The 23406-nt window shown below is 43.0% G+C and overlaps 1 protein-coding gene across 1 annotated transcript in view; it reads right to left on the bottom strand.

The window, feature by feature from the left end:
* Positions 1-23406, bottom strand: part of LOC144798715 (FRAS1-related extracellular matrix protein 1-like) — a 1110445-nt gene that overhangs the window by 214454 nt on the left and 872585 nt on the right. Inside the window, exon 27 of the mRNA XM_078669731.1 lies at positions 14756-14900. Coding sequence (XP_078525857.1) covers positions 14756-14900 — 145 coding nt within the window. The remainder of the gene's footprint in view (positions 1-14755; positions 14901-23406) is intronic.

Below are 23406 nucleotides of genomic sequence, written 5' to 3'. Positions count from 1 at the left end.
AGCCGCCTCACATTCTACACACCCACCCGCCAGCTATGTCCCATCGGGACCGCCACTGCACAATGCAGGCCCTCACATTCATCATTGTCAGCAGCCTCGATGACAATGGCAGATTCTGTTATCGCAGCCTCACAGCTCTTCATAACCAACACATCACCACAATTTCATGTCTCATCTTCAACGCCGGACTATGCATCGCAAGCCCCATCAACAGAATACTCGGGGACAATGGAGGCTCTTGTATCGCGTTTTTACTTTTTGAAGTATAGCACAAATGCTTTACACATTGCCTCTATGTTAAGCCTGACCACTCTGTTCCACGCTACCAGAGGATTGAGCACAGGATTGCGGTTGCTGCTTGACCTGGCTTCACAATCCAGTCCACCAGCAACCCAATTTCTTATGTTGCTGATCAGAAGTGAGGATTTGGACTTGTGTTTATGCAGTGCCATATGGTGATTTTGTGTACCCTAAAATCACATTTCTGAAACAAATTTGAGTTCCACATTCTCCTTTGTGATGTTTCTACAGTGTGAGTAGATAATGCTGGCTAGAGGGATCATGTATGCTTTGAAGAGAGTCAGGCTCACCGAGGATCCTTGCGAAACTCTATAGAGGAGGTTACGGGTGTCCAAAGTGTACGATCCAAGGCTGACTGACTGGGTCAGTCAGGAAGGACCAGATTCATTGGAGTGTGTGTCTTTGGATTCTAATGTTGTGTAGGCATTGTATGAGGAAAGGGTGAGAGACTGTCACAGGCTGCATAGAGGTACAGAAGAATGAGGGCAGTCGTGTCACCTCTGTCTGGAGTCATGCAGATGTAATTCGTGGCAGCAATGAGGGTAGTCTCCATGGTGTATTGGTGTCTAAAACCAGACTCAGTTGTATGAAGAAGTTGGTGGTCATTGAGGTATTTGGTTAGGTGTCTGTTGATGATTTTCTCTAAGACCTTTTACGGGAATGCTAGCAATGGGATCAGTCTGTAGTTGACAAATGTTGAAGGGTCTGCAAAGGGTTTCTTCTGCAATGGGAGGACCGTTTTGTGCTTCCAAGCATATGGGAAGGCTGCAGAAGAGATGGAGGCATTCAAAATAAGTATGTGTATGTTGCTGATGGGTTGCAGTCCTCTGGAGTAGGTGTGGTGGGGGCAGGGTTTTTATGGGCCTCCTGAGTGAATAGGCTTTATGATGGTGGCGGTTTCTTCCAGGGTAATGAAGCACCATGTGGTTCTTTAGGTAAGATCAGATGGTGTGTAGGTTTGTCTGGTTTGTTGTAGGGTGAAGTTGATGTAAATGGCGATGCTTTTGTTGCTCAAGATTTGGGAGTCATTTTTGCGGAGGTCCTGCGAGTGGGTGATCAGGCTAGAGGCCACTGATGGTGAAGTTACATCTTTGACAATGTTGAAGATTTCTTTGCTTCTGTTGGTTCTGGCATTGATGCGGTCTGCCAGAGCTGCACATTTGATGGTATGGATCATTAGGTGGTAGCAGATTAGGGCTGAGATGAATGTGCATTGTCCTGGCTCCTTCTCCTTTACGTTCCAATTGTTTGCAGTGTAGTTTGATTAGTCTGAGTTTCCTCTGTGTACTGAATGGCCTGGGTCTGGATCCCTGGTGCGACAGGGAGTCGGTGCAGGAGGGGATCAAATTGTTGAAATTCTTTAAGTCTTTGGTGAGGCTGTTACTGTGTTCAGGTTGGTGGGTGTTGAGAGCAATGTTCCGGTCCTTGTCAGTGATACTGTTCTAGTTTCAGTTGGGTGGGCTGGTCTGGTGGTGGTGCATTTGTGTTGGACCGATACATGGAGATTGAACTTGACAAAGGCATGGTCTGCCAAAGGGACTGGTGTGGGCTTGAATAATTGGATGTTGTGGAAGTTGGTTAAAATAGGGTCCAGGAGGTGTCCAGCAATGTGTGTAGGTCCCTTCACTCATTGGGTTAGACCCAGGCTTCACAGGTTTTCAATGAGTGCACTTGAGTTGGGGTCTGTGCTGTCTGATCTGTGATGCACGAGGTGATTATTCCTAGAAGGAGTTGGTGCTTGGGCTGAAAAAGAGGCAGCAGCTGCTGAAATGAGAGCACTCTTAGTTGATTGGGGTAGGCTTTCCCTCAAACTGTGCTCAACACGGATCCCAGGAAGGGTTGGATCTGCTGTGGTTATAGGTGAGACTTGGTGGTGTTTGTGGGGCAGGGAAATTGCTGTTTGGATGCGGTCTAAGCATTGCTGCCTGCAGCTGCTCTTCATCAGTCAATCAGATGTAGGGGAAAACGTGAGTGCCCCTCCTTCATAGATGTGCGGCCCCAACTACTAAGCTCTTTCTTAACACCCTTGGAGCTGTGGTGACCCTAGAATGAAGCAATGAGCAGGGTGGGCATTTCAAACAGGCATCTTTGAGGCCTACTGCCATCATATAATCACCTTGTTGTAGCAAAGGGATGATGTCCTGCAGGTCACTCATATGGAAATGCTCCAACAGGATGTATTTGTACAGAGGCTTGAGGGAGCAGTTGTTTTTGGGGAAAAGGAAGTAAAGAGAGTAAACACCTTTCCGCTTGTGGAGTGGAGGAATTATCTCTATTGCCCCCTTCAATAGCAGTGCTTGTATCTCTTCCTTTAGGAGGCATAGATGGTCTCTGCTGAAGGCGTGTGTGGGGTGGGATGCAAGGAGGAGTTGTGAGAAGTTCTAAGCAGTAGCCATGTGGAACTATCGCTATAGCCCACTAGTTTCATGTGATTTCCTCTCAGCGAAAGGGTAAAACTTGCGTTTGTAACCTGACAGGTGATGGGGGAGGTGAGACAAGTCACTATTTAGAGGGGAAAGCTCTGTGACAGGAGCTACCTCTGCCCTTGGCTCTGTTGTTACTCTCATAGACTTCGCAATCTCTGTGTATTTTTGTGAATTGCTAACATTTGTGTCAACCTTTGGACTAAAGAAATGCGCCCTGCTGATTAGGAGGTTTAGTAGATGCAGCTGAACTTGGAGATGCAGACCCAGATGTGTCATCTGAGAGCACACTGGTGTTGATGCCTCACAAATCTGTGGCCAGAGCAGCGAGGACATATGTTGGTGTTTGAAATAGTTTTGCCGTTCGACACTATTTCCTCGCTCCTCTTTCTGTGCCCCTCTAGAAGGTGTTGGACAAGTTCCTGCAATTACTCCCACATTAACCTGTCGGCTTGGAGACAGACCAGACAGAATTGGATATGTGCCAATGCATGGCTGCCTCCACAGCTACTCTTTTGTCTGCTGCTTGAGCAGAGTCCTTTTGTGGGCAGTGTGAGCTACCAAAGAGTAGGGGAAAGATGGCCTTTGTCATAGATAGGGTCACAAAGTGAGGGTTTATATTTTTTCTCAACCCTGTGTGTCACCAGTCCCACCTTACTGTCACCTTAAAGTTTTCCGGGGCAGATTTAAGCATTGACATAAATTGCACTCTCTGCTCAACTTAGGAAAGTGCCTCCATGAGGAAGTGTTCTTACTCATGAAAGACATGCATGCCCATTTTGTAAAAAGCAATGACTTCATGGTAGGCCGCGGTATAATTTGGCAGGGTTGCCCTGGCAGGGTAGTGGTTCAAATCAGGATCGCCCAGGAAGTCTATGTTAGAGTCGTTCCAGGGGTCATAGGTCGGTTCTGTGGGAGTTGCTTGTGCCTCTGTGTTCTTTTTTGAGTACCAACTAGTGTGCGGGGCCCTCAAAAGAAGGTTCTACTCAGAAGGTGAACCTTCTCTTGTGAAGCAGTGTCTCTAATGGCTTTGCCCAGATCTTCCTGGACATTGAAAGAATAATGAGACACTTGTGTGACAACAAGCTCATCCTGAAGTTGCTGAAAAAATGCCAACTTCAATTCTTCGGATCCGGCTGTGGACCACGCTTTTGGCATCAATGGTATCTTTGGTGTTGGCATCAGTGGTGACTTTGGTGCTTGCATCGGGTGTGGGTGAGGATGCTCAGCACCCGTGGATTGGTTAAGCCTCCCTTGGGTTGACCTATCATCAACTCTAAGGCCTTCTCCCCATGCCAGCTAGAGCCGGAAGGGGGTGGAAGCCCTGGTACCAGCAGTCTTTTTGTCTGTGGTCAGGGCTCAATGCCAAACTCCCCTAGGTGTGGTTATCTGCCTCAGAATGGGACATTTTTGTGACTCTAGCTTGGTTGCGTGGGTGTCGGAACTGAGTGGCATACTTATAACTATGATCATGGTCTTTGTTAAAGACTCAATGTCATCCTCTTCCTTGGGCTCTGAAGCACTAGAAAAGACCATCTCTGGACTGGGTGTGTCCTGGGCTGCCGGAATTCCCAATGAATCCCCTCTTTGCCTTCTTGGGCACTGAAGGGATCTTGTTATCTGAAGATGTCCAGCGTTCCAGTGGAAATCAATGTGGTGCATCTTCGTCAGGAATCTAGCTACATTTGGCACAGAGCAAGGTAATAGGAGGGTGCTTGCTGCCTGCAGGGACAAGGGATTTCCAAAGAATTGAGAAAACAAACAGTAAGTATCAGAAGGCTCACAAGGAATGGAGGAACAGTGCTGGGGCTGGAGTAGGCAAGAACAGGCTGTGATGAGGATATAAAGTCTGTAAAAGGAAATAGGGGAGCTCAAGTACTACAACAAAGGGGTACAAGGGAGACAACAGACAAACTATCATTACTGACAGTGTGTATGCTCCTTGGAAAATAATCTCTCTGTGAGGTGAAAGGATCTTACAAGAAAGAATTAATCAGATTAATGCCAAAGAGTTCAGGATACACCCACCACCTCCTGTGGATAAAGAGCACTGATGGTTCTCTGTGCCAGAGGCACAAACCTCGGATTCTTACTCTTGGTAGGAAAGGCAATCAAGATTATAATATAAACAGAAGACAATGGGAAACAGTGGAAGGAACAGAGCACAAACAAAAGGAACAGGGCTAAGAGAAAAACAGGACTGGATTCTAACTCAGGATCAGAACTGGAATACACTGAACATAAGGCATGGAGTTTGCATATATTAGGACCGGTCTGGAAGAGTGCAGACAAGACTGAGAACAAGGACTGACAGAAACAGGGAGGCCAAAAAACAAGAGATCGAACTGAATCATAAGGTAAGCCTGAAAAGCAGCGGCATGGAAGTGAGAGAGCATGAGAATATTCAAAACCAAGTCAGTTGCTAGCTGCTACAATCTGGATCACAGCCAGAAGCTCTGGGGTGGAACAAAGGTGCAGGGAAAGAGTCAGGTGCAAAAAATAAACCCGCTGCAAGGAATCAGGAAACCACCAATGAAGGGAACGCTGAAATGTGAGTTGGAAAGGGTAAAACCAACAAAACTAAGGGGCACGAGCCAGCAACCAGGAGGAGGAACAGAGTACTGATCAGAGACAAGAGAATGAAAAGTCCAGAAGGCACATATTAGAGGGTCAGAAAGTCCTTGGGGTCCAGGAATCAAAAAAGAGAATACAGCACCACCACCAGGACAGGACTTGAAGACAGAAAGGACTACAAGGACCATGATGCATCAGAAAGATGGTTGAGAAGCCTGGAGTGGGATGTGGAGTGGATATGGGAATGCAAGGTGTTTTAAAGAGTTCTGTCACATTTTGGTGCAACATCTGGACCCCACAGGACCCTTGTCAATGCTGGGATGGCAGAAATTTTACAATTTTACAGTATACCCAGCGCCTTTCCCTTTGGTACTGTAGGGTTGTCTTTGAGCAGAAGGTGAGGCAGAATTCACAGAGGAAATGTTGGAAGGGTGTTCATTTCATCACTCCCTTATGGTCTGCATTCTCCAGTGTTGAAGGTCAAGGAAGGACATACATTCCCGAAGGCTATGACCCCAAAGTCCGGGGCATCAGTCACTGGCCGTTGGTCCTCTAAAGCTGTCTGGTGAAGTAATGTGATGGAGAGCTGTCAAGGCATGGACTGTTTTTTGATACATTGGTGTCAAAATCAAAACATGTGGCTCCAAAAACACTCAGGGAACATAATCTTGGAGCCCTATTGGTGTACAACTGAATCCGATGCAGAATAAAACAATTTAACTAAGGGATGTGTTATAGCACATCTTGTGACTCTAAAGACTTCTTCAAAGGAAAACAACTTGCAAACGTCCGAGTCCAACACTATAAGGCAGGCATATCAAGAGATTGTGTACGTGTATGTACATCCACACATGCTACAAACATAATTTTTCCTTTTACTAATAGAAGTAAGTAAGTAAGTTAAGTAAGGATTCCAAATTGCTTTATCGCATGCACTATAGGTCCCTATACAGCGTCACTTCCCTATAAATTGCCTTCGGACTAAGGGAAGGGGCCTGACATTTTAGAAGATTATTATTGAATGCATTGTATAAGCTTTTCAATTTATACATAGTTTTTCTATGCTGTAGCTAATGGAAATACCATGATCAAGTGCTTCTAGAGCATCCCAAGCACAATACATACAGGGAGCATAAATGTTAATAAATATAGCCAGTCCTTCACACATGCTACTAACTCAATCCAGATTCTCCATAAGAGATCTAACAACTGGGATTATTTCTGTTTGTGGTTTAGGGAAGAGCTCACTTTGCAAATTATAACACAATATGAAATTACAACATTTTTCATTTTGAAGTTTGGACTAGCAAGAGCTAGTCCAAAAAGGAATCAGTTCTCTAGAACACAGAGTGTGAGTGAAGAAGAATATTTCATAGCGTGATGGTTGACTTTTAGCTGTACAACACAAAAGTTAAATGTATGTATTAGATCTCTTAACCTCTTGGATGCTATGGGAATTCCCCTGCTGTGCTGGGATTTCGCGATCCTCGCACATTCATGACGAGCTGGGCTCGTCATGAGCGTAGCAGGAGGCTACTGCATGACGAGCCCAGCTCGTCATGAGCGTCGAAGGGGTTAAAGCGCTGCTTGTTTATTTTCAACATTTTATTTACAATTAGAAAGAAGATACAGGTCTATATAAGTCCATGATGGCATTAAACTAATAAAATCTGGTTACTGAAACCTCTTCTTCGTTAACACGAGCAACCTCCCTCATTGCTTAGTAGCAACAGTAAGATGCTGTATCAGCCAAGAGTGAATTAATACAAATAATACATTACTACAAGTCCCTAAATACAAAAGGCTTAAGGAACCTCCGGATAAGGGTGAGGGGCGGGGGAGGTGGACCGTAACAGTTGAATTCTCCCTAGAGGAGGTCACTGTTGGTATCCAGGGTCTCACTAAAAATAAGGCTCCGGGACCGGATGGGATTCCGCTGGACCTCTACCTAAGTAAAGTGGGTCTGTGGGCTCCAATTTTAACAAGAATATTAAACGCTGCTCTAGCTACTGGGCTTCCCCGCTCCTAGTCATCTGCCAGAATAGTGCCCATCTTTAAAAAGGGGAATAGAGATGATCCCCAGTGTTACCGCCCAATTTCCCTTATAGACGTCACAGCCAAAGTCCTGGGATGTGTCGTCCTAAATCGCCTGATGATTTGGGCTGAGGACCAACACATTATCACTGACGGCCAGTATGGATTTAGGGCTAATAGGTCAACCACAGATCAATGCCTAAACCTATACTTATTGGTGGCTAAATATACCATCGCTGGTACCGAAGCGGTCTATTTAGCCTTTAGGATCTTACCGCAGCATTCAACTGTGTTAATAGGGAGAAGCTGTGGGACCTACTGAGTAATTTAGGGGCAGATCAGGACCTCATAAAGATTTTAAAAGCCCTACATTGGAACACGACGGCTAACGTAAGATATAATTTGGAGGGTGGATGCTCTCACCCCTTTACTTGCACGAGTGGTGTACGACAAGAGTGTATTCTGGCACCATTTTTGTTTTCTTTATATATATAAATGGTCTAGAGCAAGCCCTATTAAGCTTAAATGTGGACTCTCCAAGAGTAGGTAGAAGAGCAATCCCAGTTTTACTCTACGCTGATGACGCGGTACTGTTGGCACGTACTCCACGGGGACTACAGACATTAATAGACGGCTTCATGGATTTCATGAATAATTTAGATTTATCTGCCACCTAACCAAGTCGTATGTCATGGAAGCAGGGCTAAAACCAAGGAAATGTTTTAATTATAGAACAGGTGAACACAAATTAGAGAAGGTGCTGTCCTTCTCCTATTTGGGCATTTTATTTGATGGGCATCTAAATTTTAAAGTATTACTGGAGGAGCGTTATAACAGGTTATTGTCATGCACAGTAGCAATAATGAATTTTGGTTGCAGATTGGGACGGTGGTCCCCGGAGCAAATGATGAACTTATATAACTCTATCTGCTACTCTAAGGTGGCATACGGTGCAGAACTCTGGGGATTCGCCAATTTAGACAAATTGTAGGTAGAGGAGAATAAATACATTAGAAGGCTCCTTAAAGTCCCAAAGGGTGTCCCTGCCTATATTGCCCATGAAGAGCTGGGGGGGCCTTTATAGAGGATAGGATTCAGGTCAGACCCCTGTTAGCATGGCTTAAGATTTGGGACAACCCGGAGGTTGAATTGTCCAGGCAAATAATTATGGATTGCCTTGGCAGGGATAGGGGAATGGACATTCCATGGCTGAAGTCTTGTTGAAAAAATTGGCTGTAAGGACCTCTTCTCAAACCCGACCAGAGGTGTAGGCCGGGATAAGGCTAGTGTGAAGAAGAAGTTCACCACCTATAAAATTGCCTCTAGAGTGGAGAAGGAATGGGGCAAACAGTCAGTCAAAGCCTACAGCTTAGTGAGGTAGAGCAAAGGAATGGAACCATACCTTGCCCTTACATACAACGCTCAGGATAGATTTTTAATAACACGTTTTAGGCTCAACATTTTACATTATTTATTAGCTGAACTGGCAGGTTTTATTAATTATGGAGAGCCAAAGGGAGGGTCCCTGTGGCTGCGATCAACGATCTCCGCAGGATACCCTTCATTTTGTACTATTATGCCCTTTTTATTTATTGCCCAGGCGCCTGTATCTAATAAACTTGTTGAAGAAAATGAAATTTAGGCATGCTAAGGTTGCCCTTTTACACTTACAAATGGCGCAAGATCCATTGACCCTGCTTTCCATCACAAGTTTTTTAAGGTCAGCACTCAAATTAAGAGAGACAAGAGGATCTGTGGAAAGGAGTGGGGGTTAGACAGGGGATTAATGAATTGTAATGAACTGTAATGAATACTTCTGTCCCCTTTTCTCTTTTAATTTTCCTTTTTGTATAGATGACAAGAATATGTGTATTATTAGCATTTTTAATTGTACTTTTAAGGTGTTTTGTATAATGCCGATTAAAGAAATTTACCTACCTACCTACCTACAAAAGTACAATGTTCATGCAATTATATAGATTTTGAATATAGACTCTGTCTGATTTCAGCAGTATTGGTTTCAATTGAGGAAGTAGAAAACCCACTACGATGCTGTGTCATGTCATATAATGTTATGTGGATTTATATAGTGCACTTATCATCCAAGGTGTAACCAGGCGCTGCTGTTTATTAACTTTTCCATGAAGAAACTAATCTGTGAATAGCTAAAAAAAAAGTTGATTAAAAAAGTCTGTGTGTTTTTTAGGGTTACGCATTGCAAAATAGTAAAAGTGATTTATTTTATTATACAATAATCCTAAACCTAGATGACTTTAGAAGACATATCTAATCATTGTCAAATAGGAATCTCATAGTGCAAACGTTTTCTATGTGTAATATATGTTCTTTCATTGGCATCAATAGGATGTTTTCAATACACCTAACAATTATATATTAAAGAAACATGTTATATTCAAAGTGACTAAAATGTTCAATACATTAATTTGGATATCTAAAAAGACTGGTAGTTACAATTCTCAATTTTACAGGTGACAGCAAAAATCAGTAGACTATTACATCTCTAACACTGCTTTACAACAGTAGAGGCCTATGTCAGAGCAGGCTCCAAGAAATCGGAATAGTATAAAGAACCCAGATTAAGAAGTGGTCAAGGATGCTTTGATTTTAGCTAAAGAGCCCTCTCCAGTATGTACAAAACTAATTTGATTTCGGAGCAAGCAGCCAGGCCAGGACTTATATATTTATTGCCACAATACATTTTTTTTTGGTTTTAGTTACGTTCTACTTCCCGTTCCCTAATGACTCCTTTAAAATTATTGTAAAATCATCAAATGCAACATTGCTTCAACACATGTCCAAGCCATTTCTTGTCATCTAGCTCTCAAGACAACATCAACAAGCATTTGCAAAGCAATAGGTCTCGCATTTACACGAGTTTCAGCTATTGACATTGCAAATAACAATGCCTTTTATTTTTGCTTTTGTTTTTTAAAACATAAATAAAGTCATTGTTATTTACAATGTCAATAGCTTAAACTCGCGTAAATGCGAGATCTATTGCATTGTGTTAGAACTGGGGGTCTCTAGTTGGCAATGGTATACACCTTTGACCAAATAGGGACCCTTGCTTCTAAGTCAGGACAAGGGGATTACACTACTAGATATCCTCTGCTCACCCCCTCCGTAGCTTGGCACGAGCAGACAGACTTATCTCAGAGGCAGTGTGTTAAGCATTTGTGAATATTCAGAGTAATACAGAGAAAACACTACAGAGGGACACCACACAGGTTTTTTAAAAATAAGTATTCTTTATATAGGCTTAACACGAGACCACAAACGCCCAAAATCCACAATACTGTAATTAAAGTGGACTTAAAAATGGTAAAAGTTACTTAGTTCAAGTTGGTGATAAATGCGACACAGTTCTCACAAAAGTACCTAGATGAGCAACGCAAAACAAACAAAAGGCTCACAGAGTGGGAGATTCGTTGGTTTCATGCTTCGGGGGAGACGATGCGTCGCGCCTCAATGCTTGTGAAGAGTAGGGGATGCGTCTTGATCCTTACCGGAGCGGAGGTGATGCATAGATTCTCATTGTGCGGCCTGGTTGCGATGCGCAAGATGGCGCCTTGAAGCGATGCGACACTCCGGGTGTGATGCGAGAAGATGGTGCCCTTGATGCAACAATGTGAGATGATGCGTGCACGCCTGGCGGCCGTGCGGCGAACTCTGTAGATCGGCAACAGGCCTGGCGACACGCTTCTCAGGTGATGCGTCGGGTAACAACATTGATGTAGTCACGCTTCTTTGGCGATGCGGTGGCAAACTCGGGGCAGCAACACGCTTCTCCGGCGATGCGATGGCAACAGTTGCGACTGCGACACGCTTCTCTTGATGCGTGGCGGTTCCAGCTCCCAGCGACATGCAGGCTTTTGTAGACAGAATTCCCAGCAAGGAAACTCTGAGGGGAGCTGGAGGTGAAATCTTTTGCCCCTGAGACTTCAGCAGGAGGCAAGCACAAGTTCGAGCCCTTGGAGTAATATTCTGCAAGATCATGAACGTTCTGTAAAAGTTCCTTTTCCTTTCCTTGGCAATGAAGAAACCACTGCAGACCAACCCAGCAAACAGCACACTGGCAGAGGGGCAGTCCAAACTCCTGCAGCTTCCTTGGTTCTTCTACTTGGCAAAAGGTGCGTCATGTTCCCAGAAGTGATCTAAAGTACTTGGATCCCTCCAATCTAGATGCAGATCTCTCTATTCTCCGCTGGGCTGACCCATTCTGTCTCCTGGAATCCCCCAGCCCTGTCACTCTAACTCCAGACAAGGAATGCACAACCTAGCAGAGGCAGGCTTGTATAGTTAAGCCAAAAAATACCTACTTCCTATAAGTGGTATTTTCAAACACAGAAGGTTAAAACCAACTTCACTAAAAGATGTATTTTATTATTCAGGCATACTAAATTTGAATGTCTTCCTTGTTCCCTGAGTCAGTTAGGATTATAAGATGTAATAATCAAACTGCCCATTCTGACCTATGGAGAAAAGATAGCCTTGCAATAGTGAAAAACAAAAATGGCTGTAATTCACTATTAAGACATGCCACACACACCAGGGCATGTCTTACCTTATCCTTACAATGCACCCTGTCCTTGGGCCTACCTTAGGGGTGTCTGATATGAAGAAAAGGGAAGGTTCAGGAACTGGCAAGTGGGTGCACTTGCCAAATCGACATTGCAGTCACAGGCTGCACACAGGCCTTGCAATGGCAGGCTTGAGACACACTTTAAAAGCTGCTTCTGTGGGTGGCACAACCAGCGCTGCAAGTCCACCAGCAGCATTTGATTTACAAGCCCTGGGCACACATGGTGCACCATACTAGGGGCTGACAAGTAAATCAAATAACCCAATCATGGAGTCACTAATCAGTACATCAATTTAACATAGGGAGCACTTGCACTGTGGCACTGAATAGCAGTGGCACAGTGCCCAAAGCATATATCAAAAACAGAGGAGGCAATCGGTAAAAATGGAAGGGAGGCTCACGCTAATGATGCCAAGTGTAACACATTACAAATGCATAACATAACATAACAAATTAAACACTGGGCTGATCTGTTTCTACTGCTGTCAACACACAGTATTTTGTCAAGAGAGAAACCCATGCTACTTCTCCCTAAAGATGCAAATAATTGGGAGATTTAGATGGAATTGCTTAGACTTTCATGAAGAGAGAAGGGCCCATCCTGAAACCCGCTACATAGTTGTGTTACATTTGAATGAAAAGTGCAATGAACAGTCCTGATGACTCAGCAGGCCCCGGCAATTTACATCACAATAGGGACACATTCTACTTCTGCACATTCCAAAGCGTTTTAATCGCTCCAAAAATCGGCTAAACCATGCAAAATGCAATCTGAATGCAAAAATAGAATTGACAAGACACGCACAATATGTGCCCACTGATAATCATGAAACCTGATGCTGGACTTTTTAATCAGCCAAGTTCTAGCTTTTGATGTATACCTTGCACCTTCTCAAATAAAGCAATATTGCTAACTGTTAAGAACAGTAATAGAGGCTGGGAAGCAAGGCAAATTACTTTTTTGTAGCGCAGGTTAGTCAACCTTTGCCCCCCTCGGCTAAGTCTTTCCAACTTGCATTCTTTACAATATGAGCAACCGTTAAGGAGGCTCCTTGGTAGACAGAAATGACGTTAGAAAGCGCTATACGGTGGATTGACTCCACCTCACAAAAACATGCCCTTGGGTCATCGGCCACCGCCATTAAGAGGAGCGAAGCAGGGGGTGCCTCGGATCCCAAACTTGTTTAAGTATGAAGAGCAAAGAGTTGTGAGGGCGTACCATCTTTCTGGGCACACCCCCTCTTCTTGCCTGGGAATGTTTCCAAACCCAGCACCAACCGGTCTCCCACCAAGTCTTGCCAATGCCATATCACAGCATCCACACCTCGCATTTACTCTGGTACATAGAAGGAAAGTTCTCTCTGTTGCGCCATCGGTTCCCGAACTCTCTTGCCTACACACTAAACAAGCATTAGCAATGCAATAGGTCCAATTGCATTGCAAATGGTTACGTTTAAAACTGAGCGCGGCACCGCTTCAGGACACCGTGCTGTTTATTTGGTTTTCTTTTAATTTAGCACTGAGTGGGTGTTCTTAAAGCGGGCCCTGCGCTCAGTCTTAAAGTAAAAAAATATAAGGAAACCGAGCGCGGTGTCCTTGAAGCGGCGCCGTGCTCAGGTTTTAAAGTACATAAAAAGAAACAAAGCACGGTGTCCCTGAAGTGGATGCGTGCTCAACATAAATGTAAAATATAAAAAAATGAAGTGAGCGCGGTGTCTCTAGCGGCCGCCGCGCTCATTAAAGTAATTCAAAACGTACAATTTAGAGCGCATAGCGCTGCAGCCGTCATTGTCCCAATCAGTGTCCATTTTCAAAATAGTGCGTGTATAACGACTAATTGAAGGAGATATGTTGTACAAGACAGTATAACGCCGCAAGTAAACAATCCAGTTCCTGATGGGTGGTCCCCAAAGGAGATAGGGCGGTAACAAGGAAGGACTAAGAAGCCTCATTTTCAATCGGAAGCCAGCATTTACCATGGACGATGATGCCAGCCAATGAAAAAGATGGGCGGGGCTTCCACTTCACTTCTAAAACATACCCTACTACAATATGCTTCGAAGATCAAGCAGCACATGCGCGCTGCAATGCTAGACAAGACCTAAAAAGGTGGTCATCGCTTTAATATCTAGTCTGTTTTATGCATTACATCCTTCATGTTTCTTCACTAGTTCAAAGGGCCAAATGGCCATAAAAGCCTTATGACTCAAAAAGTTCTTATGTAAATTAAAATGATTGACTTTAGAATTACAGGAGCTAGGAGGTTTGTTTGCATATATACTTTATTGGAGATATATGCTTTTGCATTTTCTTTTACATAGTATGAACTAAAACATGTAGGACCTGATTGTTAAGACCTTGTTAAGACCTCGGTGGGAAAAAGTTGTCATTTGAGGGAGTAAAGCCCCATTCTGTGTTCACGGTGTTAAACATTTTCATGTTTTAACCTCAAATACATTTCTGCCTATATCCTGACAGATACAAATTCCCAGATGCAAACTTCAAATTCCTTACTAGTTCTTGTAAAGTGGGAAATTTTCCAACTTGTTTTAAAAACAGATGTGACTTTGGCTTGTAGAAAAAAGTATCTTTGAGGTGGACATTCAGAAGAAAATAAAGAAAACATGTTTATTGAAATCCTTTTTAGAAAATGAGGAACATGCTTGTTTATTTATCAGTGAACCAATTTTAGCATTTTTAGCAAATCAATATGATTTGCTTACATTTCACAGGGTTCTAGGCAATCAAGATGTCACACATTGTAGATAATTGGAACATTATTTTTGGGGCATCAATATGTAGTCCTTTGGTAATCACTTACATTTCTGGAGTGATGGTGTTTCCTGCTGGATCTGTGACCCTGAATTCAAAACTATCAGAAGTCACGTCTATGGATGGATTAATAATATATCTTATCACACGCTGATTTAATTCTCTTTGAGTGAAGGCACTTCCAATATGGCTACCTATAGAATGCAAAAACACAGTTAAGATGCTTGGAAAACGTACAACATTATCACTTCATTGAACATGGTTTTACAACATAAAATGGCAGTTCTGTAAAATGGCATTTTGGAGCAATCACATCAAATGATTTTAAGGATAAGTATACCTAATATACACATTTGTAGGACTTATAAACAATGAATTCCCAATTATTTAAAAGAGAAAAAAGGTATGTGTATAATATTCTGGTTGTAGCAATAAAAAGGATACATTGTATTTGGCCATGCATAGGAAACTGACCGCTAGGACACAGTACTCTGACTCAAAGTCAGCATTACCCTCTTAGAGGCAATGTCTCACTTTGTATGATTCACAAGTGTGAGAAAGAGAATTGTTGATTGGGGTGGATAAGTGGTTCATAACAAGTAATAGTGTTGCTATTCTTGTTAGGTCCAGTAAAGGGTTTGATCATTTAAACCCGAGCTCAACCCCTGGCAGCTACAACACAGCGCAGAAAGGCTTAACTTAAGAAAATGTGTAGAGCATTTAGAAGTAACAAAACAGTTAAAAATTCAAAAAGACAACACAATAAAAATCCAATGCCATTTAAAAAAATATAGAATAATTAAATGACAATTTAATGACACAAAAATGATGAAACCCAATACCAGGAACCAAAGATGTGAGTTTTTAAACTTTCAAATAAAAATGGCACCAGAATCCACTAAGCATCAACCACAGTCATCTGATTATGAATGACTTGTACCAAGGCGTGATTTAAGACTGACCACGAAGGAGCAAGGGTCGAATACAAAAGCAAGGTTCAACCAGGTCAGAAGTTTTACCTTCTGACTTAATCTCTGAAATGGAAATCAAACATTTCCAGCAGGGCAAGGCAGCATGCTCTGGCCAAGATCGGATCCGTAAGGCTGGATAGCCAACGGATATGGTCTGATGAAGCTGTCGACTTTTGACAGGAAAGCTCAGAGCAGGAAAAATGATAAATTCATGCCCAAAAAAGTTCCCTCGCCGGCCGGATATTTTTGTCGCTACCGTCCTGGGAAGATTTCTACATTTGAACCTAGTCCTTTTCTTGGATCTAGAATTCCTCCTCCGGGGCAAGGCTGTAAACTGTAGCCAAACGGGGCTTCACTAAGCGCCTTCTCTGCAAAATCGCACTGAAATGGATCTGATGCTGCAGAAACGTTATGAACCAGAGCAACTAGAATCTTTTGCTCAGCATAGCAAAGCACATTGACTTAGGAAAATTAACCTGGTCCGCCGGTAATCATTTGTATCAAATAGTTTCTAAGTCCCAAGGAGGATTGCACTATGGCACAGCCAACGGTCCCAGAATCTCTAGAACAGCACTTGGCAGTCAACCTTCACTCCAGCAAAAGCCACCACCATGGTTCAGGATAGGGTCTCTTGAACTGGTCAGCTAGGTTCTCCAGCTTGATCTGTCCCTGTAGCTTAACAGGCGGCCAGCTGACCTTTGGTGTCCACTTTTTTGTGCTTGGTACAAGTGAGAGCCGGCACACCCTTTCAGGCCTCCTCACAGCAGGTGCGGCCCTTCTTCTGTCTTCCACAGGTCCAGTAGCATACTGAAGAGGTTGCGCAGGGGGCCCACATTTATGCATGGCACTAGCCTGTGGCTGGAGGCGAATCCTGGCCCCTCCTAACCAATAGGCAAAAAGTACCCAAGGGCAGCCCTACCCAATTTTGCAACATTTCCTGTGTGCCCTACTGCAAACAATTCCACAGTGCCTCTCTCAGCCTAACATTAAGATGACATAACCTTTCTTCCTCTGTGCAGACTACAGGTCTTCTATTTTCGTTGTAGAGGTAAGGCCAGGGAAATTAGATACCCCTCCTCTGTGGTCACTTCAAACATGTGCTGGGGGCAGCACCTCTCCCATTGAGATCGGTGCCTGCCTGACTAGGTAGCCAAAAGAGGGGTCTACTAAGATGTTAGCTAACATTTGCATGTGACACGGTAGGCCTCTTTGAAGTAATTAAGCTCCTGGGCATAGCCCAGATATTAATCCTACCAGAGGAACAGAACACCTCCCAACACTCAAAGCCTTTTTCTTAGCTCTGGTACCAAGTCACACCTCATTAATGGTGATAGTTGGAAGCTCATGCAAAGGGGCCTTTAGAGACGTTAGGGAGGGTAAATGTAACTTCCTAAAAGTCAGTTTTCTAAAATACCTATTACAAATCAGACTTTAACCATGGTTGGGCTTTTAATTAAAAATTTAACAATCCCACAAATGAACTGTGTAGTTGCTTTCTAGGAGGAGATAACATTATTAAAGTGTATATTGTGCCCCAATGCTTTCCTATAGAACAGCTAACTGTGCTGTGATGAAAATAACATTTGGCACCTTATCGCTGTAAGGACATGTGCAACATTAAACCTTTACATGTCCTACTTTTAAATACCTTGCTCCCTGACTTTAAGGGAATTGAGGCATCCTTAGGGGAGGGTTTATTAATATTTAAAAGGAGGGTTCAGGCCTCTCAAACTGGGGTATTTTGACACGTACAATTTGCAATTTTAAAGCAGCACAGGCAGACTGCAGTGGTAGGCCTGCAGTCACTGTACATGTAGCAGGTGGCACAATGGCTGCTGCTGTCCACCTGTGACATTTGATTTACAGGCTATGGGTACACATTCTACCATATACCAGATGTTTATAGATAAGTTATTTATGCGAATTAGGAGCATAACTCATTTTGACATGCTTTAGGGGTCAGAGCTTATGCACTGGGGCCTGGTTAGTAGAGCCCCAGTGCACAGAGATAAACAAACAGCAGCATCAGTTGATTAATGTGATGGTTATCATGTAAAAAGACTTTATGTATGGTAATAAAATATAATTTTACATAAAAAAACTCTAGAACTAAGAAAAACTAAGAATAAATTAAGGTTATAGTTAGGTGTCACATAGAGATCTGTTTTTCTTTGAAAACATCCCTAGAAATTCACTGAAAAAAACGAATGTTAGAGTAACGCTATAATTAGGTGAATATGTCAGTAACAACATTAACATTTTGGACTCAAAAACCACAGAAATTCACCAGTTATAGTTAGCAGAGCTAGCTATAACTTGAGCCACCAACATGCACTGCTTATGACCTCACATATTACTTCACTCAAAACATGTTCTAGGACATCATTTATAACGGATGACATCTCAAATGACATTATTGATCAGATGACTTCTCAAATGACATTATTGATCACCTAAAAAATGATAGTCACAAAACAGGTAGTAGAGGGTCTGAGGGAATTTTTAAGACCTGCCCAAGCTATCATCCCCTAATAAATATACTGTTCAACACATAAAACTTGGGGGTCTGATAAGAGAGTTAGATAAATACTCTCATCTCTTGAGGCTCTAAGCCCTACAGGTGCTCGTTGAAAAACTTACAGAGTCCTACATCAAATATAATATACTGCCCAACGCATTTTCTTCCCAGCAAAAGTGGGTGAGACCCAAGGTCCAGAGATGGATTCCCATCAATGTCTTGTAAGTGATCTTATAGTCTTATCACTTGGTCATCCAAAAGGTTAGGATGGAGCATCTCTAGATCATTGAGATACTTCGCACCCTACCTTCAAGGACAGGGGACAGAGCCCGCTATCACTCGGTAGACCATGCATGGGATCACTCAATGGGATTAAAGTGCAGTGAAACAAAGTGAAACAGGTGTGAGATTAAAATTAGAATAGAGAACATACAGTGAAAAACTTTAATAACTGTATGTTTCTTTCGTTTTAAAAACCAGAACAGTGCAAAACGATGCAGTTTAAAAAAATAGCTGCAAGTGGGCCAACATGTTTCTGCCAAAAGTGGGGAACAAAACACCTCCTATGGCTTCATTAGGGCCTCTGTTCTTAGAAAATATTTTTGTCACTGCATGTACGTGCTACAAACAATATCAGCCATCAATAAAGTGATCAAATTAAATCATAAAGGATATATGTTCATCTCTATTCCTCCATGTCAGATGGTGTAATTCTCACCTATAACATAAAGCAGGGAAAGTGTAAACATATCAGGCAGTATTGAAATAAATAATGTACCAAACTAACAAGGACTACAGTGGTCCCTTATTCACCCTTAGTGACAGGCGATAATACCTCACCTCGCCTGGACCAAGCTCAGGATTAGGGAGGCCACAGACTATGAAGGTAAGTAAAAAGAGGGATTTCTTATTATGAGCGAAAAAAGTGCAAAGTAGCACTTATTCAGAACAGCAAGATCCTCATTGCTTCTTAACTTCATATTAGTCCTTCCATTCAAACCCCCTATAGGCTCATCCACCTATCAACTGATTTAGACACCGAATCTATAAAACCCTTCATTAGGTTTCTCAATTCTGGATATTAGTCATAGCCTGCCCTTACCTCTCCGTCGTTGCCTCAGACTGTGCCTGAGATTAGGGGAGGCAACGCTTGGGAGGGTAGGGAGAAATTTATGGCTAGTGTGTCCTAAAGCTTCCGCCTATCAGGCTGGTCGTTATTGGCTTATTTAAAATTAGCAATTGCCAGCGTTTGGTGACTACGATTTTTCGCGCTGCATTCATTTGCCAAATAGCCATGAAAATTAAGTTACTCACTTGCTCATGAGATGATCGTAACTTTATCGGTATTTCTAATGTTTACACACGATACTCGCGTGCCCTGGGTGTCGGCCGATCGCGAGAGAACTGCTCAACAACAAGGTGTTGCTGGGAGTTGTAGTTCAATCATGTGCGCGACCTTCCCTGTCGAACAGCCGCTGTTAAGAGATCTCTAGGATTAATATTAAACATAATGCCGTTGTCTAGGAATCATAAGTTTTCAAACATTGCTAATAATGCTCATTTAGGGTGTGGATCTTCTTGTTGAAAAGATCACGAGAGAACTACAAAATCCCGTAGCCTCATTGGGAATTGTAGTTTTTATGTCAGCTCAATGGACCGATGTTCGAGGCCCCAGTAAAGCCGATCATAAAAATAGCACAGGTCAAAGTCTCGGTTTTCAACAGGTCGTTATAAAATATGCCTAGTGAACCATACATATTATTATTATTTTATCATCATTTTTATCATAAACCGCCAAAAGGGGAACGATGAAGATATACTGTGCCAAGGTGCAAAGTCGAAACAGTGTGTAAATGGCTTCATAGATAAACATGTTAATAAACTTCAGTGTTTCTTAATATTGACCTATATCTGCCTGAGTCGGTAGTGATAAGTGTTGAATCGGCAGGATTATAGGTCAGGGTGCAGACTTTTCGTTTCATACTCTTCTGTCATGTTGGTTGGGAAGGTTTATTGGTTTCATTGTTCCTCTCTAATAAATCATACAGTTATGGTATACATTTTCTTATGATACCTAAATGGCAATGGGTAAAATTTACATTTATCTACAGTTCGAATAACAGAGAAGGACAGTTATAGAGTAGTCCACGGAATTTCATCGTTGAACCCGTGGACTTCTGTGGATAATCTATAAATCCACTTTTGCTCTATAGTGAATGGGTATTTAGACACATCCGCAATGTATGAAGGTATGAACGGTTTCTCCAGCACAGTCCACGTGAAATCAGTCTCTTTGTGGTTGTGTTCTAAAAAATGTTTAGTTAACTTAGAGATGCTTTTCTTGCATCTGAACGAGCTTTTGTGCTCTAGCATCCTGGTGCGCACTTTTCTTGTTGTCATGCCTATGTATTTATCACGACAACAACAGGTGAGTTGGTAAATCACATGTGAACTGTTGCAATTCGAAAAAGTTTTCAGGATCCAGGGGCGGTCTGTGCCTATGTCAATCTGATTCACTTTCATGGTCTGTGGGCAAACGGAGCAATTACCACATGGATGGTGCCCTATTACCGCTGCAGAATCCCAAATGGTCCCTGCTGGTTTTCTCAGGGCTTCTCTGGGGCGAGTATGTATTAATCTATCCCTCAGGCTGCTCGATCGTTTAAAGGAAAAAAGGGGTAGTGCTATTTTGTCATTGCTACTATTCAAAATTTTCCAATGATGTTTCACAATCCGTTGAAATTGATTAGATTTCGCATTGAAGGTGGTCACCAGAGTTAACCGGTCCAGAGGTGGTTTCTCTGAAGGATCATCAAGAAGAGCCTCCCAATGGTTGTTTGCCGCCCTCTTCCATGAACGTTTGATCAAATTCTTGGGATAGTGTCTAGCCTGTAACTGGCTCGAAAGATTCTCAGTATGTTTATCAAAACTACCTTGAGTCGAGCAGTTGCGGCGGACTCGTAAAAATTGCCCGTAAGGCAGATTATCCTTAAGGGCTTTGGGATGTTGGCTTTCATACAGTAGCAGCGAGTTCCTGGCCATGGGTTTCTTATAAAGCTCACTTTCTAGACCTGTGGGGGTAACATAGATTGATAGGTCTAGAAAGGACATCCTTTCTTTGCTGCACGGTGAATCTCAGAAATTCATTCCGAGTATTCAACCATTGATGGAAGGAGGCAATAGACTCCGCATCTCCTCGCCACACTACGAGGATATCGTCTATGTAGCGCTTCCACCAATGGATATGTGGATAGAAAGGGTTGTTTTCATTCAGAACTTGTTCTTGTTCAAAAATATGAACATATAGGTTAGCCAGATGAGGGGCAAAAATGCTCCCCATGCTGGTCCCTGAGACTTGTAAGTATATGGTGTTCTCAAATTTGAAGTAATTTTCTTTCATGGCAATCTTTGCTAGAGCCATGATGAATGGAAGTGGAGTGATGGAGTCTAAATCAGTGCCTCTCCAGGATGGACGTGATGGTTTCTAAAGTTTCATCCTGGGGGATGGATGTATAAAGAGACTCTACATCTAGTGAGACCAGATGGTCTGTCTCAGTATTGAAGATGATCTCTGGAATTGATTTAAGAACATCTTTAGTGTCTTTCAGGTATGTCGGCATCGTCTTTACCAGGGGTCTAAGAAAGAAATCCACAAAAGCTGAAAGGGGTTCTAATAAGGACCCTTGACCAGATATAATTGGTCTGCCTGGAGGAGGTCTTTGCTCTTTGTGGATTTTCGGCAAAGTATAAAAATAAGGCATAGATGGACTAGGGGCCTGTAAAAATTGAGCCTCCCGGGGAGTGATCCACCCTTCACTCAGGGCCTCCTCAACCAATGTCTTAATTTCGTGGGTGAGTCTAGGAGTAGGGTCATTGCTAAGGGGAGTGTATGCCCTAGTATCACTTAGCTGGCGTAAACATTCTGCTCTGTACGTGGAAGTATCTTGTATCACGATTGCACCTCCTTTGTCAGCGGGCTTGATAGTAATAAGGGGGTCTCGTGCTAGAGATTGTAAAGCCTGTTCTTCCAACTTCGAGAGATTCTTGAAAGTGCCTGTAGTAGTTTGCCAGAGTTTTTCTACTCCAGGGACACGCAGTCAGACGAGAGGGGTTCCCCGATAACAAGTAGTTACCCAGAACCAAGTCTGGTGGTTAATCTCAGCACTAAAACCTTATCCACGATTGAAGAAACGGTCTTGAACAAAGGTCTTGGGTTTGTTATTACAGACAATGGTGACCCCTTTAGACTACAGATTGAGCTGGCCCAATTTTTTCACAAACTGCGTTTGCATTACTTTTTTAATGACAAAACTAGTCAAGATAAAGAACCCTCTAATGAGAACACAGGGCTGAGGCTAAAATCATCCTTTCTACCCCCGGTCCACTCGGTACCACCCCAAGTGGCAACCTTTGAGAGGCCCGTAAAAGATGGAGTAGAAAAACTCTGGCAAACTACTACAGGCACTTTCAAGAATCTCTTGAAGTTGGAAGAACAGGCTTTACAATCTCTAGCACGAGACCCCCTTATTACTATCAAGCCCGCTGACAAATGGGGTGCAATCGTGATACAAGATACTTCCACGTACAGAGCAGAATGTTTACGCCACCTAAGTGATACTAGGGCATACACTCCCCTTAGCAATGACCCTACTCCTAGACTCACCCACGAAATTAACCCCTTCGGGGCTGATGACGAGCTCAGCTCGTCATGAGCGTAACCTGCCCTACGCTCATGACGAGCTGAGCTCGTCATGTAACGAGGAAATTTGGATATTGCCGCGTACAGCGGGAAAATGCACCGCATCCATGCGGTTAAGACATTGGTTGAGGAGGCCCTGAGTGAAGGGTGGATCACTCCCCGGGAGGCTCAATTTTTACAGGCCCCTAGTCCATCTATGCCTTATTTTTATACTTTGCTGAAAATCCACAAAGAGCAAAGACCTCCTCCAGGCAGACCAATTATATCTGGTCAAGGGTCCTTATTAGAACCCCTTTCAGCTTTTGTGGATTTCTTTCTTAGACCCCTGGTAAAGACGATGCCGACATACCTGAAAGACACTAAAGATGTTCTTAAATCAATTCCAGAGATCATCTTCAATACTGAGACAGGCCATCTGGTCTCACTAGATGTAGAGTCTCTTTATACATCCATCCCCCAGGATTAGACTTTAGAAACCATCACGTCCATCCTGGAGGGCACTGATTTAGACT

The sequence above is a fragment of the Lissotriton helveticus genome, chromosome 1_2 (genome assembly GCF_964261635.1).
Source record: "Lissotriton helveticus chromosome 1_2, aLisHel1.1, whole genome shotgun sequence".
Lineage (NCBI taxonomy): Eukaryota > Metazoa > Chordata > Amphibia > Caudata > Salamandridae > Lissotriton > Lissotriton helveticus.
Note: the sequence above shows the minus strand (reverse complement) of the source record. Positions and strands in the feature narration are given on the sequence as shown.